This window comes from Cebidichthys violaceus, unplaced genomic scaffold (genome assembly GCF_023349555.1).
Source record: "Cebidichthys violaceus isolate CVI_PGR_0920_01 unplaced genomic scaffold, fCebVio1.0.p SCAF_16, whole genome shotgun sequence".
NCBI classification, from domain to species: Eukaryota; Metazoa; Chordata; class Actinopteri; order Perciformes; family Stichaeidae; genus Cebidichthys; species Cebidichthys violaceus.
This window is the reverse complement of record NW_027176329.1, coordinates 6,064,581-6,081,018: the sequence shown is the minus strand read 5'-3', so window position 1 is coordinate 6,081,018 and position 16,438 is coordinate 6,064,581. Positions and strand designations below refer to the sequence as shown.

At 40.2% G+C, this 16,438-nt stretch overlaps 2 protein-coding genes across 3 annotated transcripts; both read left to right on the top strand.

Annotated features, from left to right (window-relative positions):
- Window positions 1-2,315: 2,315 nt before the first annotated feature.
- On the top strand, window positions 2,316-6,483 carry LOC137872609 (uncharacterized). The gene is made up of 10 exons (XM_068710916.1): window positions 2,316-2,667; window positions 4,086-4,214; window positions 4,307-4,426; window positions 4,526-4,648; window positions 4,746-4,886; window positions 4,974-5,114; window positions 5,188-5,331; window positions 5,424-5,579; window positions 5,751-5,894; window positions 5,972-6,483. The coding sequence occupies exons 1-10, from the start codon at window positions 2,616-2,618 to the stop codon at window positions 6,031-6,033; spliced, it is 1,212 nt and encodes a 403-aa protein (XP_068567017.1). The 5' UTR covers window positions 2,316-2,615; the 3' UTR covers window positions 6,034-6,483.
- Window positions 6,484-7,131: 648 nt separating this feature from the next.
- On the top strand, window positions 7,132-16,345 carry LOC137872608 (probable C-mannosyltransferase DPY19L4). 2 transcript variants are annotated; one of them, XM_068710915.1, is made up of 19 exons: window positions 7,132-7,452; window positions 7,617-7,790; window positions 8,046-8,167; window positions 8,250-8,340; window positions 8,489-8,610; window positions 9,570-9,715; window positions 9,968-10,091; window positions 10,183-10,317; window positions 10,869-11,000; window positions 11,274-11,375; window positions 11,470-11,543; window positions 11,713-11,871; window positions 12,444-12,563; window positions 12,697-12,817; window positions 13,196-13,252; window positions 13,337-13,419; window positions 13,505-13,637; window positions 14,027-14,185; window positions 14,812-16,345. In XM_068710915.1, exons 1-19 carry the CDS (start codon window positions 7,362-7,364, stop codon window positions 14,974-14,976), a joined length of 2,310 nt encoding a protein of 769 aa, XP_068567016.1. In that variant the 5' UTR covers window positions 7,132-7,361; the 3' UTR covers window positions 14,977-16,345. The 2 variants fall into 2 exon arrangements, with proteins under 2 accessions (XP_068567016.1, XP_068567015.1); XM_068710914.1 differs by having other exon boundaries at window positions 8,043-8,167; window positions 14,812-16,344.
- The last annotated feature ends 93 nt before the right edge of the window (window positions 16,346-16,438 follow it).

Here is a 16,438-nt window from a genome sequence, read left to right as displayed (position 1 = left end):
TATATATATATGTATATATATATATACACATATATACATATGTATATATATATATACATATGTATATATATATATACATATATACATATGTGTATATATATATATATATATATATATATGTATATATATACACACATATGTATACACATATATATATATATATATATATATACATACATATATACAAGTGTGTATATATATATATATATATATATATATATATATATACATACAAGTGTATATATATATATATATATATATATATACACATATATATACATACATATATACATACATATGTATATATATATATATATATATATATATATATATATATATATATATATATATATATACATATATATATATATATACATATATATATATATATACATATATATATATATACATATATATATAAAAAGTGTTTACAGAGACGACCTCCCGCAGACACTAACGCTACAAAACACAGCTAGGTAGCTACTGATGTTAGGATGGTGAAAGCAGCTAGTTAGCTACTAATCAATGATAGTTACATTTTCCGTAGTGGCCAGGGGAGGTTTATTCTGATTAACGTTTAGTCCCGAGAGGGCGGAGTTTTCAAATTGTCCACAAGATGAGTGGGAACATGACTGAACCAATGTGGCTCGTAGGTGCAAGTATGTGCAAGTATGTTTAAACCAAGCGCATCCCTTCCACCCATTCTCTGTTACTTGCAGAGCTACCGTCGTTTTTGGGCTGATATTCTAGCTAACTAGCTATATTCTACAACCCGGCCTGGACTGAGAGGGACCGGCTAGCTTACCTTAACAGGCCAAAATGAACAAGTAGAAGATATTTGAGCTAAATGTACACAAACAATCTCAAAATTAAAGGCTGGACCAGCAACACGAACAGTTCGACTCTCACATTATTCATTCGGCGCTTCGACAACTCGCCGCCATATTTCCGGTTCCGCTTCATTGTCAGGGAGACACACAGTGCGCCGTGTCTGCGCATATTTATACTTCGAGCGTGTTTAATATTTTCATTATCGGTGCCTGTGTTGTGTCGAATACTGTATCCCTGTCGACATTTGTTTCCACCTTCCTAAACCTGAACCAACCAACCCTAACCACCGTGGGTGGGGTTAACATTGTAACAGGAGGGAAACAGTTTGACGGGGGAACCGACTTTGACCGAACACCGGGGCTTCTGAAGTTCAGAAAAGATCAGATGATCATCCAAGGGTACAAAATTAACAGGAACGCAATCATTTTCAAACAATTAGTCACATTAATTAAATTTTAAGAGCTAAAATCCACTTTTCACATTAATTATATAGGGTTTAAATTAATCTATCACTTTTGAATGGCTGTTAAAAAGCAAACATAATCATGCACTCTGATAGTTCCTGGCCTATGACAAAGATACTTCCATATCAACAGGCCTTTTCAATTTCAAAGACATCGTTAATGTTATTACTTACACCTGTGTTTTTGCAACTGTAACATTTTAGAATGAAAAGGACACTACTGTTGGATCTCTGCAGGTGGTGCTTATTGACCGAACCATCAGTGCACCAATAAGTAAAAACATGGCAAGAGTCCCCAAATCAGGCATCAGAGGGCAGATTTTTGGTACATTAAACTCAATGTGACAACAAAAGCTTATTGATAAAAGACAAGGGGAGCAGAGACTCAATAAAAACCATAGGACCATGACACTGTTGTGACTGATATCTGTACTTTTTTTCAGATCATTTAGGCCTACTAAGGCCACCTAAAAGTACTATAACTATACTGTGAAAATATTCCACTGCAAATAAAAGTCCTGCATTGAAAACATTACTCAAGTAAAAAGTATAATCAGCAAAATGTACTTCAAAATACTTAACACTTTGCAATCTTATAACCAATGTATATAAGTGGCGTTGAACTCCACCCCTTAGACCCGTTTTTGGTTTATATATGTTCCTGTTCTTGTTCAGTCTAAAACTCCATAAACACAAAGTTAATCCGTCATCCGTCAAACTCACCTGGTGATGCATGTTTTTCACCGGCAGGAAACTTATGAAACATTGCAAACTGAAAAGTGACTTAAGCTGTTAGACAAATGTAGTTGATTAAAAGCCTCCGAGGTGTAACCTAGTGTAAATTTGCATAAAATGGAAATATTCAAGTGGAGTACAAGTACCTGAAATACTTTAGTACACATTTTTTTTTGTAATAGTTGCTGGGATATGTCATACTAAACACTCCGATACAGTAGGCGGCGGTATGCAGCTTTATAACTTACGGTTTCAGTCCACTATACCATTCAAAGAAGAAGAAACGTCATCAACACTCGCCCTTTGCGCTTGTTTCCGAAATAGAAACGGAAGAAAACAAACCAAACGTGAACCGGGAACATATTTACAGCTATGACTGGAGAAACTGGTTTCTAGAAAACTTGTTTTATCACCCTCTGGGACACAGGGAGTGTAACGTTCGCGCACCAGCACGCTTGACAGTTGGTGACAGCAACAACCAACAAACTGCGAACTTAGCGCTAGCTGAAAGAAGAAGCTAACCACAGTAGACCATCTTGGCGCGATATTAATGAAGAGCGTTAGCTAACTTATACTTAACAACAAGATGGACTGCAGCACAGCTGACGCGGCCAGCGATGTGGCACACGACTCCCCAGGTAGTTAGAGTACAATGTTGTTTTGAATTCGAGGTGAGAAGGCAGACATGTTATAGGGCTGCGTTGCAGCCAAGTTAGCTTAACGTATTTACAACTTGGACACAAAGCATTGACACCCGTGCTGCTAACATCCTTCAGAACGGCTAAGATGGGGATGTTACACTGATCAAATCATCGACTTACTTTTATATTCTTGAATATTTACATACTATGCCCCACCACATTCATCTAGACTTGTGGCTTTGCAGTTTGTCATTTTACGTAAAAAGAAAAACACATAACGACCTTCTAAAATATGCTACATATAGATTAAGCAACCCACAGTATATACAAGTAGCTAAAAGTCAACCAGCTCCAACATAGAAATGCTGCTCTGTTGTTAATGCTGTTAAAGTCAATGAAAGGTGTCATTCTACATACTGAGTACGCTTGTATTACTTGTTTTATTAAAAGTATTTGATTACTTTGCCCAATACTGGTAATAAACAGTCTGTAATGCTGTAATTAATTGTTTAAAAAGCAGATACATTTTGGAGTTATTGGAGCTGCCCCTCATAGACTGTTTTTTGACTAATGCTAAGAAACTTGCTAGTAGATCAACTTCGGTTTTTACTCGTGAAGTTAGTCATTAGTGGAGAACATTGGTCACATATCTGATATCCCAATAGTATTCACATATATGGATGCCTAAATGGTCTATTGGTCTAAAGGTGACCGTGGTTAAGTGGAGAGCAGGGCCGCCTTTCAATCAGAGGGTCGGTGGTTCGATCCCAGATCCTGAAACTAGTCTCATGTCAATGTGTCCTTGAGCGAAACACTTAACCCCAAAATTGCTCCCGTAGCTGCGTCTACGGTGTGTAATATAACGTAATGTAATGTAAAGACCCATATGATATAACTGGTTTGACTCCACCCATGAACCTGTATAGCTTGTCATTCTAATTTCTTAAACCAAATATTTCCTATCAATCTATAATTTCGATGCAAATCCCATAAAAGTAATCACATTATAAACATAATCTCTAACATTCCCAAACGTGCCTGGCCTTTATAGATGTCCAGTTTTTACGTATGAAGGAAAAAATGACTGCATTCATCTGTAGATGGACAATAACACTGGGGAAACACTTTTACATGATTTACTTGATATGCCAAAGAAAAAAAGATCTTTGCATGCCAAGTTTTCGATCATTCATTATCTGTTAAAAGTGTAGTTAACTACAATTGTTTAGCATTGCTGAGACAACTGATGAGTCGACTCCAGGTACTGGAAAATACTTAAAGTAAAATCACGATATGCAAACTAGAAAATGGGGAGTTTAATGGGTCTGAATGTACTGTCGAACTTCATTGATCATTTTACCAGGCCAAACTTGAGCTGTAACTCCTGGTACTCCTCCCGTCCTGTCTCTGATTAGGAAACAGCGGCTCCTGCTCTGATGATGAAGTGCCTCTCTCAAAGCTCCTGAAGAAGCCACGCAGGGAGGGGAAACAGTCACGTGGAAACAGGCACAGATCCAGCACTAACTCAGCCAAGGACAAAAGTGGTGAAGACAACAAATCAAACAGAAACAATATTTGTGACAATCAAAAGCAAAAAGCACTGAATTTTGTTTGTTTACATCTTTTCCTGTTGTAGCTTCGGGTGACTCTTCAGATGACGAGCCTTTGATAAAAAAGAAAACTGCACCAGCTAAAAAAACTGAGAAAAAAGGCAACAAGTCAATCAGGTCTAATGGCACAAATGACAAGAAAGCAGGTGGTTTTATTACCACATCATCAACCATATTTCAGCTGTGTTTTTTGTTTTGTCTGTAATGCATGACTTTAAATCTTTTGATATATGCAACTGTTTCAGATATGAACTCAGATGATAGCTCCGATGACGAGCCGCTCATAAAAAACGCCAAAAAGTCCTCTAAAGCTGCAAAGAAGACTTCCTCAGGGCGTCCAAAAAAACCTGTCGTTTCAAAGAAGAAAGGTGAGAGGATTTCATCTCCTTGGATATGCAGCACCAACGGAAAGTTGCTGTGCTCTGCAGCAGATGCTTATTTTCTTGCCTTCCATTTCTGACACAGAATCGCTGGATGACGATAATAGCTCGGATGATGAGACTTTGAGTGAACTCCGCAAGAAAATTTACCCGAAGCGAAAGACCTCTGGTACTAGAAGAGCGGGGCCGGTAATGAAATCCAAAAGGAACGCAGGGAGGGAAAAGGGTAGGTGTTCCAATGTGATAATCAAAAGTCATCTGAAATGATTTTTTTCTCATAGCACTTGTATATAAAATCCATGTTTTGTTCTAGTTAAATATGCAGAGTCTTCCAGTGACAGCTCGGATGATGTACCGCTGGCAGCATTGACGAGGAAGCAGACGCAGGCTCCTAAAGAGCAAACGAATGCCGCAAACAGCAAGAAAACTAAACCTAAAGACAAATCACGAAAAGGTAGGCAGCACTTTTATTACACTGACTAGAGAGAATAATCTCATTTTAGTACTAACCACTTAGATTTTGAAAGACCCTTCATTCTCAGACAGCTGCTCAGATGATGATGATGATGATGACGACGATGACGACGTGCCCTGGGTGAAGGTCGTTGCCAAAAAGAAGAAACCAGAGAAGAAAAACACGAAGAAAGCAACTGCGTCAAGAAAGAGACAAGGTACCGTAGCAGCAATCATGACGATAAACAAAACCTATCATTTTGAAGAAGGTTTTTTTGAAGTCCTTGCTCCTGTCACTGTTGTTTTGCAGGAGTCTCAGAGGAAAGTTCAGATGACGAACCCTTGATTAATGTGGTGAAAAAGAAACGCACAGACAAACGATCGCAAAACAAACCGAAGGCTTCACCTCCGAAGAAGAAGAAGAAAAACACAAGTCCCAAAAAGCCAAGAAAGACGCCTGAGTCAGGTGAGGACTCCGGCCCGGCCAGTGTTGGCTAGGTGACAGAAATGAAAAGCAACTGTGGAAGATCAGATACAAAACCCTTCACCGGACAAACAAATATCCAGGAAAACAAAGTAATGTGAAGCATTTTCCTACTCTCTTTCATGTATTTGTGTTTCATGAATCATTTTTCAGAGTCTTCAAGCAACAATTCAGACGATGAACCCTCAACCAAGGCAGCTAAACACCCACAAGTGACTAAAATCCTGAACATTATACTAGAGAGGTGTGATGGGGAAGAAGCTGGGGAGGCAGGGAGCCTGAACAAAACCAGGAAAGGTACTGAACACATAACCGAGTCATTATTGCTGCTGTAGTAGGGTAAAGAGTAACATAGTTCTTACACTCCGACACAGAAACACAGATTGACAAGATGACGTCGAGGGAGGAGTCTGAGGAATCACCAGAAGAAGAATAGGCAGCAACCTTTCAGCTGGATGGCCAAGTTAAAAGCACTTAGTGGTTACAAGTTTAAAGGACTTCCTGAAGCGTGAATCCCTCGGAGAGGCGCCTCCTGGGGAAAAAAAAAAAAATTACACTTAGTGTTCATGTTAAGTGTCTTTTATATACAGTGCATATACATGTTAATTTAAGGTGTTGATATTTTTACTCTTGTTTTTAAGTTTGGGACCAGTTTTTGTAGTTTCCCAAAAGATTTTATGCACAGTCTTTGATGTTATTTCACTTTTTGTGCCTATTGTTTGCATTGCCCGTCTCCTCTGGCTTTAATGTTTTTTAAAAAAGAAAATAGTTTAATGCTCATTGATATTAAGTTAAATCTCTGCTTTCATATGAACTGTACTCTTAAGCATGCCGCAGGGAAATTCTGTTGTGTTGGATTAAACTGCTTTCACTGTGACATTCATAACAGATGAGTCGGTCTCTATTTTCCACGTACACACACGTTTTCTTTATTCTGGTCTTTTTCAGTCTAGTGATATTGGATGTTAAGTCACTTTTATTACTGTCTCAGGAGGCCTTTCAGCCGTGAATCAGGGTATTTTATAAATCAAAACTTTCTTTTATCTGACTGGCTTTATCTGAATTTTACTTCTATTATCAGCTCTCAACTTGATCAATTGCACACTTTCTCCAGTTAGGATTGTATTGTACTTTACAGGCAAGTCGGTTATCTTGTTACGATTTAATATTTAACGTTACTAAAAAAAGAGTTGAAACTTGCAATTATTTTTTATTATTAATGTAAAGGAATCTTTCCCGATTAATCAACAAATAATTTCATCTTTAAATACTAATTATGTCCGTCACAACCTTTTAGGGGCCAATTAGATTGTTTTCCCCAAAGAGGTTACATTTACAAGTATTTACTTATATATTTTCTTCCTCATTAAGCTAAATTAATAATAATTTTCAAAACAATTCCTTAATTCACATAAAACACAGGAACATTTTAAATTTGACAGTTTTCTTCTGTTTTTCTTCTGCAGTGAAGTTTGGTCTTCTCTCTTCTTCGTTGCTTTCTGTATCCGCATCCCGGAACTTCCGCTATGACACATCCCAGCAGCTGTAGCGCTGCACACAGTGAACACCGCAAACACCGAAACTTCAACCTCTAGTTTACAACTTCAAACAAGAGAAGTTGCGCTGGAAGAGGAAAGCGAATAGCTCGGCTTGTCACCTGCCTAGTCCACCTCAAAGCGGAGTATTGGGTCGAGAGCTAGCCGCTTGTTAGCTAGCATGCTGCTGTCTCCACACATCAGACGACGACTCTAATTTAATCTCGTCATGACCGAGTTACGATGTCGAAAAACGGACTCTTCGGAGGGAGAAAAAGAAGAGGACGAGCGCCAAAATGAGCTCGAGTTGGAGACTACACGTAAGTTAAGCTAATTTAGCGGTTTGCTAACCAAACAAGGTAGCTTACTGTGCAAGAAAACATTCATTACCACCAGTTAATTTGCCCACAGGAACACGTCTGACCTGTAATATGCTGTCACAAAGCGTAAAGTTAAACCATTGTCTCTGTTTACACCTGCCCAGAGGCTAGAGAGCCGCTGAACGCAGGGGATGATGGGAGCGCGTCCGTCGGTGGAGATGGAGATGACGAGCAGCAGAAAGATGAAGGTGAAGTGAAAGAAGAGGATGCTCAGCAGAAACAGGACGAATCAAACAGACCCGAGTCCTCTGTCAAAAGATCCACGTGCTCTTCTGCATGTAAGTCCATGTCCGCTACACTGATCTACGCTCTCTATACACTTCAAGCACTGCTCAATGTCAACTGTCAAAGGTGTCATAAAAGACACTTCATTCAATCAGAAAGGAGCAGCGATGAATGCATGGTGTGGCAGGATAATCACGATTTTTCCTTTTTAAATACAGACCAAATGTGTCTTAACACACCTATCATTATAACATACTAAAGTATTGTTGTGATGTGATGTTCATTGTCATATTTCTGCTCCTCAGCAGGTTTACTGCAGCGCCTCGCGAGGCTGTTCTTCGGATGCCTGGCAGCAGTTGCCTGTGGCGTACTTTATGCCACTTATATGTCTTTGTATCATGACAGGAAGTTCTGGTTTTCCATCAGACAGGTGGGTGACACCGGGTTTGCTGACACGTGGCTGCCATAAACATATCAATATGAATTCTAAAATTCTTTTACGTGTCTCTCAGGAGGTTGAGCGAGAAATCACCTTCCAAGGAGGCAGCGGGCTCTACTATTACTACTACAAGCACATGCTGACAGCACCATCCTTTGAGAGAGGTACGAGTGTCCTTTGAGCTTCTTATTAAGGAAAGAAAATGTTTAACTAAATACAACTTCGAAACAAACACTAACTTGACTAATAGGCTAATAATATCACTCTATCCTTGTCAATCAATTCTGTGCTTATGTGGTTTGGGTTTCCCAGGGTTTTATGAGCTGATGTTAGATAACAGGACCGTCTCGGGTCAGACCATCAACGCAGTGGAGCGATTGTCACTGTATCCAGAGCTCATCACAAGCTTCATATACAGAGTCACAGACAGCCAGGTGAGCATCTGATTTAAATTAAAGAGGCTATAAACTAAATTTAGGCGTGGCGGGGATTAGCCAGTGGGACACGAGTGGAGGGAGGGGAAGAAAGAGGAGGGCCGACAGTAATCTTTGTTTCTGCTCAGGATGCCATTACTCCACTATATCTTTACATAGAAAATTACTGTTTGCAGCTACAGTATATTAATGTTCTGAATGTCATATATAGCTCCTTTAAATTACATTTAATAAAGCCATTGTCGGTTTTGACCATGTTACAACATATTTATGTCGTATTTTTATCAGATAATACATACAATGGAAGCGTGCATGAGTATTTTTTTTTTCCTAGAACAAAGGTGCTAAACCAGTACAATGCCCTGTATCAAAGCAGATAAACACTGGTAGACAGTAGGAAGTAGAAACATAATTCCTGTCATAGGCCCGAAGGCCTTTCAGCCAGAGGTTTTTTGCATAGTGAGGCAGAAAACAGTTGACCTTTTAGCTGCTTTGCATCAGTTTATACTGTGGTACTGCCAACGTCAGTTACATTTTCACTTTTGAAGTTTGCATATGTATCTTTTGTCAGATTCAGTGGTTTATCATGTAAAATGCCTCCTAAGTCGTCTTGCTGGTTTGTATTTGTTCTTCTCAGTCTACTCAGTGACAGAAGAAAGGGAGCTGCATGGCAACACAAATATGGTCATTTTACCAGATACCAAATCTCACTGTGAAAGCCCCAAATTAATACTGCAAGTGCAGAAAACAGCTATCACACCATGTAGTTAAAGAGTCTCATCTCCTGCCGTGTAGAGGGCTGGTCACCTAATAATCACACAGTCATTAGGCACACGATTTCTGGCATTGACAATACAGCCATTTAAAGCACACCGTACACATAGCTTTTTCATCTTCTTGCTCATGTGATTTTGGCCTCGTCTGTGGTGAAAGCTTTCTGTTTCTGTCTCTCCCTTCAGGATTTCGTGGAGCCGATCTACTTCTACGTCGGAGCGGTTTTCGGACTGCAGGCCATCTATGTCACCGCCCTGTTCGTGTGTAGCTGGGTGATGAGCGGCACCTGGGTGGCCGGCCTGTTGACCGTGTCCTGGTATGTGATCAACAGGTGAGAGGAATCCTGCCGTCAAAGTCAGTCAGCGCGGTAAAGTTGCCCTCCTCTTGTGGACTTTATCATGTCATCCTTTCTGTCCATTTTCCTCCCTGTTGCTCCTACCTTCTGGTCACAGAACAGACTTAAAAATGCGACACTCGCCACTGTTAAGACAAATACAAATTTAAGCGGTGAACCATAATAATACTTGTTTTCTTTCAGTTTTATGGAGACTTGTCCACTCTACTCATGTCATTTCTTCCTCAGACCGGATACAACCAAAGTGGACTACGCTATTCCTCTGCGGGAAAACTGGGCTCTGCCTTACTTCTCTTGCCAGGTTGCAGCTTTGACTGGATTCCTGAGTAATAACATCAGCTCTGCCACCGAGGTGAGCCTCTCACGAAACAAGTTTTATAAATAACCCTCCACTGTTTCCAAGTTAGCGTTTACACGCACTGATGAACTGTGTTCCTCCGTAGATGTGTTGCTACCTCACCCTGAGTGCCACCACCTTCATCTTCCTCCTGGTCTGGGAGCACAGCCACTACGTGCTCTTCATCCAAGGCCTCTGTCTTTTCTTCCTGGACTCTTTTGACCTGGTTTCACCGCGTAAGGTGAGGACGTCATCGCACCTAATCTAGAAAAATAGAGTTGCACATGAAACCACACGTAGTCATTTTTTACACTCTGCTTTTTGTGTGAGGAAACAACGGAGCGATAATGTGTTAATTACTGAACTTTAGAGGTGCTCAATTGTGTTACCTGCAGCCCGTGTCGGGCTAACAGTTTCCCAAAATGTCGAACTACTCCTTTAACCCTGAACTAATGAATGAAGTCAGCTGTTTTTGGTTTACTGGAAAAGCATTTAGGCTCTTTTTTGCTCTATATATTTAAAAGCTATTTATTTGTTCAAGCTTTTGATTGATGCATTTATTGTTTATATATTCTAAGCATGAAGTAACATTTAGCCAGTTATTTATAAATGTGGAAAAAGAACAAAATACTGTTGTTTTTTTTAGTTACAATGAGCTTAAATATTCTTGTGTTCCCAAATGTAACTGTGAAATATACCTGTATGTTCAATATCTTGAGATCCTACTTTCCCCCCCTCTTCTCTCATGCCGTCTCTCTTTCTCTCCATCATCATTCCCTCTGGGATGTTAAGATGGCCGACATTCACAAAGCTTACCTCGGCGCTCTGTTCCTGGCCTACTTGTTCCAGTTTCAGAACCCGGCCCTGCTCAGCTCGCCTCTGCTCAGCCTCCTGATTGGCTCGGTGCTCGCGAGGTACTTCCAGGTAGAGTTAGCTGCTCCCTCACGTCAGAGCTCAGTGGAATCCCACATCACAGGCGTTTGTTTGAACTTAGAATCCAAGATGAGTGAGCTTCACTGCTTACACGATTTTTTAAGTCATTGGTTAACAGATATTCATCAGTGATAACTGATTCATCATTTAAACTAGATTATACAGGGAAACAAATGTAACATTTCCTTGTTGCACCTGCTTTAATGTGACAATTTGAGAATAGAATAACCCCATCTGTTGCTGTTTCCTGTATTTCTAATGCAGCAAAAGATGAAGATGGGACCTCTTGTGGCCAGAGTCATGAAGCTCTTCCTCCACTTCTACCTAGTCTTCACCACAGGGATCACCTTCAGTTATCTGGTCAAGGTATAATCAAGCACAAGATCATGGATCAGCTGTCTCCATTAGTTATGTGTTCTATTATAACTGTTGGTTAATCACCCCTGTTTTTCATTCACAGAAACTTATACCTGTAAGTGAGAGTGACTTCATTCTGAAATACCTTGAAGTAAAATTTGGGCTCAACACGACAACGTGAGTCACAGCTGTGTTAAAAGTTAGCTTTCACAAAGCAGGCTACTGCACAGTGGTGGCATGGTGTATTACCTGCTGTGTTTTCAAACAGCATCCATATTAGTCAGTATGTCCGTATAATCTACTCTACTGTAATCTAATCTCAATGTTTTTTTTCCTTTTATGGCAGTGACTTTATCACCAACTTCCTCTTGTGCCAAGAGAGTTTCCAGACACCCGGTCAGGACTTATTTCTACGACTGACGCAGGCCTCAGTGCTTCCCTTCTACTTGCTGGTGCTCACTGTGTGTCTGCTGTCCACCCTGCAGACCATTTACAGAAGACTCAGGTTAGAGACCAAACGCAATGCATAACCAGGTGGCAACCTCCGGTTCTGAAGAGCGGAGCCAATGCAGAAGTGCCTTAAACACGCATTCTCTCTGCTGGCCATCAGGGGGCGACTCCTCTGGTTGTTTAGAAGTCTATGAGACTCTCTTGATGTATTCCCTCAGTAAACATTGTAAACATGAGTTTATGGTCTCAATCTCTAGTTTCAAGTCTTCTTCAACACAGCATGATGTTCATTTATTAGATTACGCTCCATTTAGAGTCAAACAGACCATAAAGCAGAGGATGCTTCAGGGCGGGGCTACACAGTGATTGACAGGTCGTTACCAGAGCTGTATACAGCGTCACTACATCACTCCTCCGCAGTCCAAATATGGTCACTTCTGTTCACTGGTTCCTAAAAGCCAAGATTATATACAGTCTATGCACATGACATTACTCCTTGGTGTCTTTTTCAGGTTATATTAGACAGAGCTGGTGATCACAGCTTGAAGTTCTGAAGTTTTGCTGTGAAGGGCTTCTATCATGGTTCTTGATGTAAATGATGCTGAAAGCATTCTTACTCTGATTCAGTGGCCAGCCAATGAAAACCAACCTCAAACTTGAAGACGGGCGAATAGGGGAGCAGCCTGAGGTCATCTATCATGTTTTTCACACGTTGCTATTCGGGGGCCTGGCCCTGCTGTTTGACGGGTACGTTCATCAGCGTAAACATGCCTTTTAGAATTTGGATTTTCAATATGTATCTCTATGAAGCATTGCTGAATTGTTTGTTTCTGCTCAGTTTTGGCACAACTAGACGTCGACTGTTCTTTTTTCCCCACAGGATGAAGTATTTATGGACCCCGTACGTCTGCATGTTTACAGCGTTCGGCGTGTGTTCTCCAGACCTCTGGATGACTGTGTTTAAGTGGCTCAAACTGAAGTCCATCCACCCGGTAGTACTGGTGAGTGGCCTCAGGTTCACTTTTCACAGCAAACGTGCTCTTTAAATGAAAAAAGTAAATGCATTTTCTCCCGTTAAATTCACTCAAAAGGGAATTAAATTATTATTAGATACAGTTGCAGAAGAGCCTAATCCCATCACTTATTATGAATGCCGAATCATCCAGGTTCTTGCTAAAAGACCCAGTGAAATGAAAAATAAATGTTCCCAGTTTCAATCCTGTGTTAATTGTCTGCTTATGTCTTGTGTCAAATATATGTTGCGTCAGTATCAGAGAATGTTTATCTTTTCTCTTCTGTAAAACAGTACAGAAGCTGAAGACGCTCTTACTTCTGTTTTACTTGGACTTTAAGGTGTTAATTGTCTTTTTTCTCTCCAGTCTATGATCCTGAGCACAGCGGTTCCTACTATCATTGGTTTCAGTTTATGGAGAGAGGTGAGATATTTCAGCTCTTTGTCTTGTGAAGCTCTTCATGTTGGACATTTACAGACACATAACATCTTTTCTTCTGCCCTGCAGTACTGCCCTCGCGTCTTAGCAGAGTTGTCAGACGTGCAGGAGTTTTACGATCCCGATACAGTCGAGCTGATCAGCTGGATCAAGTGGGTCACCTGATCTTTCTGTAGTTTCACAGATATCTGTTAAAGTCTTCATTGTGGCACCTCACGTGTTCTCCCGGCCCTCCAGGTCACAGGCTCCGGTGGCGGCGGTCTTTGCAGGAAGCCCTCAGCTGTTGGGAACGGTGAAGTTGTGTTCAGGTTCAGCTGTGACCAGTTTACCGCTTTACTCAGACATCAACCTGCTGAGGAGGACTGAAGACGTGAGTGAGAGGAAAGATTTATTTTCTTAAGGAAAAACAAAGGAGACGCCTCCTGGTGCTGGAAAATAATTGAAAAACAACTTAGGACAGTACGGTCAGTTTTAAGCAAAGGTAGATATCTCAGGTCCATGGGTTATAAAGAGGTGATTCATGGAACAGATTGAATCCATTGTAATGTTCCTCCAAAATGTGTTGTAGTAATGTGATAGTTTAAGTTATAATTGTCTGTCATCTCTACACTGCTGGGTCTCTAATTAAGGCATCAAAATGGCCGTAACACATAAAAAAAAAAAACATATTTAGAGTTTCAGATTAGTTGAACTAGCTTACATATATATATATATATATTAATATATATATATTAATATCCTTTTTTCATCTCCTTGTAGACTTACCAGGTGTATTCAATGAGATCTGCAGAGGACGTCTACAAGATTCTGACTGCTCAGAAGGCAAACTACGTGATCATCGAGGAGTCCATTTGTAACGAGCTCAGCTTGAATAAAGGCTGTAGGATCAAAGACCTGCTGGACATCGCCAATGGACACGTGAGTCAACACTCTTCTAGCACAAGCTGCACCTGTATCTGTACGTCTAGTAACCATTTAATGTTTAAATGGTGCATGTTGTTGAAAATCAAGATTTTGAAGTTTATCAAAGTAGGTTTTGAATGATTTTCTGTCGGACCATGTGTTCAGGGACTCCATCACTATAAAACTGTAAAAAAAAATCATGAGGTTTTCATTCACAGAAGCAAAGGGCTAATTCTGTTCCTCTATCTCATTACATACAGTAGAAATAAAACCACGGTGGCAGATAAGATACAGCCCTTGCAACAGTCTGCTTATTTGCTGGGAGTTAGATGAAAGAATTGATTCCATTTTCATGTCTGCGGTAAATATAAAGCTACCACTGTCGGCCAGTTAGCTTAGCTTAGCATAAGGAAAGCCTGGCTCTGTCCAACAATTTAGTTACGCTTCGCATCTTGTTTCTTTAATGCGTACAAAAACCAAAGTGATAACGGCACGATGTCATTTTATTGGGGGTCGTGTACTGACTTCTGGCAGTCAATAGGTCTGACAGGCCTGTTTCTTGGAAAGTATGTGTTTTTACAAAATTGTTATACAATTGTTAATATTCTCATTAATGTCTCATATCCTTTGGTTTCATTCAGGTGGTTTATGACAAAGGAGAGATTTACTCTTTCTCCAAGCACGGGAGATTCTGCCACGAGATAAAGATGAACTACTCGCCCTACACAAACTACTTCACGCGGGTCTTCTGGAACCGATCGTACCACGTGTACAAAGTGAACTCCGTCATCTCCTTCCAGTACTGACAGCAGCTCCCGCCTCCGCCCGCTGAGACTCCACTGAGCCCGGCTCCGCCCTCCACGTCATATCCACCATGTAGCACAGAGCAGGAGGGAAAATGTCTAATCACTGGTGCCTCCCACATCCTGGTGTAGATGGCACATTGGTTTTGGCCGACACATGGTTTGAGTAAAATCAACGTGAAAGGGCCCTGTTGAAATATGCCATAAGTAATGATCACTGTACTGTAGTTAATTAAGCCATGCGTTAATGTTACATGTATTTAATGAAGGGAGAGCTGATATGTGAGGCCTGTGTGTTCACTCTGTACAGACACCGATAGAGATTGTTTTTTAGGCTCAGCAAAAGGGAAGTGGGTAAGTAAAGTAAAGATCTCTCTCCTCAGTTCATAACTAAGATTCCTGGGGTTAACTATCAGCCAGTGAATATATTTGAAGCTCTGCAGCACACCTGCGACAGATGTCAGGTGTGAAGTGTAGAGTTTCTTCAAACACCGTGGATATTTATGGAGAGATTGTGTGTTTGGTTTTAATGTGTCACGCGTCTCCCAATTTATTCCGAATCCTGATTGATTGAACAACCCAGGACAATAGAAAGAACATCTGAGCTTTCATTCAAAGGGAAGTGGAGGCTGCTTCTGATGCTGCTTATTTCTGTTGCTATGTCTCCATCATTCTCTTCTTCTGGATGCCTTATTTTGAGATGTGGGAAGTGCCTGACTGACACCCCTCTTATCGACATTTTAGTTGCGTCTGAGACTGACCGTCTCCCCCTTCCCTGGGTCTTACCTGAAGTATTCGGTGGTAATTTCCCTCTGGTGCTACCATGCAAGTCTCACCAGTATCTGTCCCTCTGCAAAAGGCCATGTAGTGACTATTAGGTTTTGAATTATGGAAAATAAAAGTGCGTATGAGTTGTTAATTACAAAGCTGATTTCCTGATGTTGCCATTTGCTGCCAAGAATTTGTTTTATCCAGCTTATTATGCTTTAAATATCATTTTTATGTCAGATATTTGCTTTTAAATCCAACAAGGAGGGACTATGGAAAAAAGATTTTATATATTAGAGCTAATTTTTTTTCTTTTAGGACGTTTTTGCATTTTCCTCTGCCATATGAAATCTTAAGTCACTCTACACTTGCATGCAAAGATGTTTGTAATTATATTTGGCTTATTAGATGTGTTTCAAGATTGTTAGGGTGGCAAATACCACATTTTATTATTATTATTATTACTATTTATAGGTCCCAAGAAAATGGTTATCTCATGTAATTCTTACCAGCTCCACCCAGAGCTGTAATCAGCCAGACTCAGTGTTTTTTAATTCACTATAAAGTGCTTTAAGATGGTGTTTGTTAAAGATTATATTCATTAAATATTAAATCAAATATTTTAAATCACTTTGGGGGCTCCATAGCCTCCTGTAATTACCAATTAACATTAAATGAAATGTCACTTTTTTCCTTT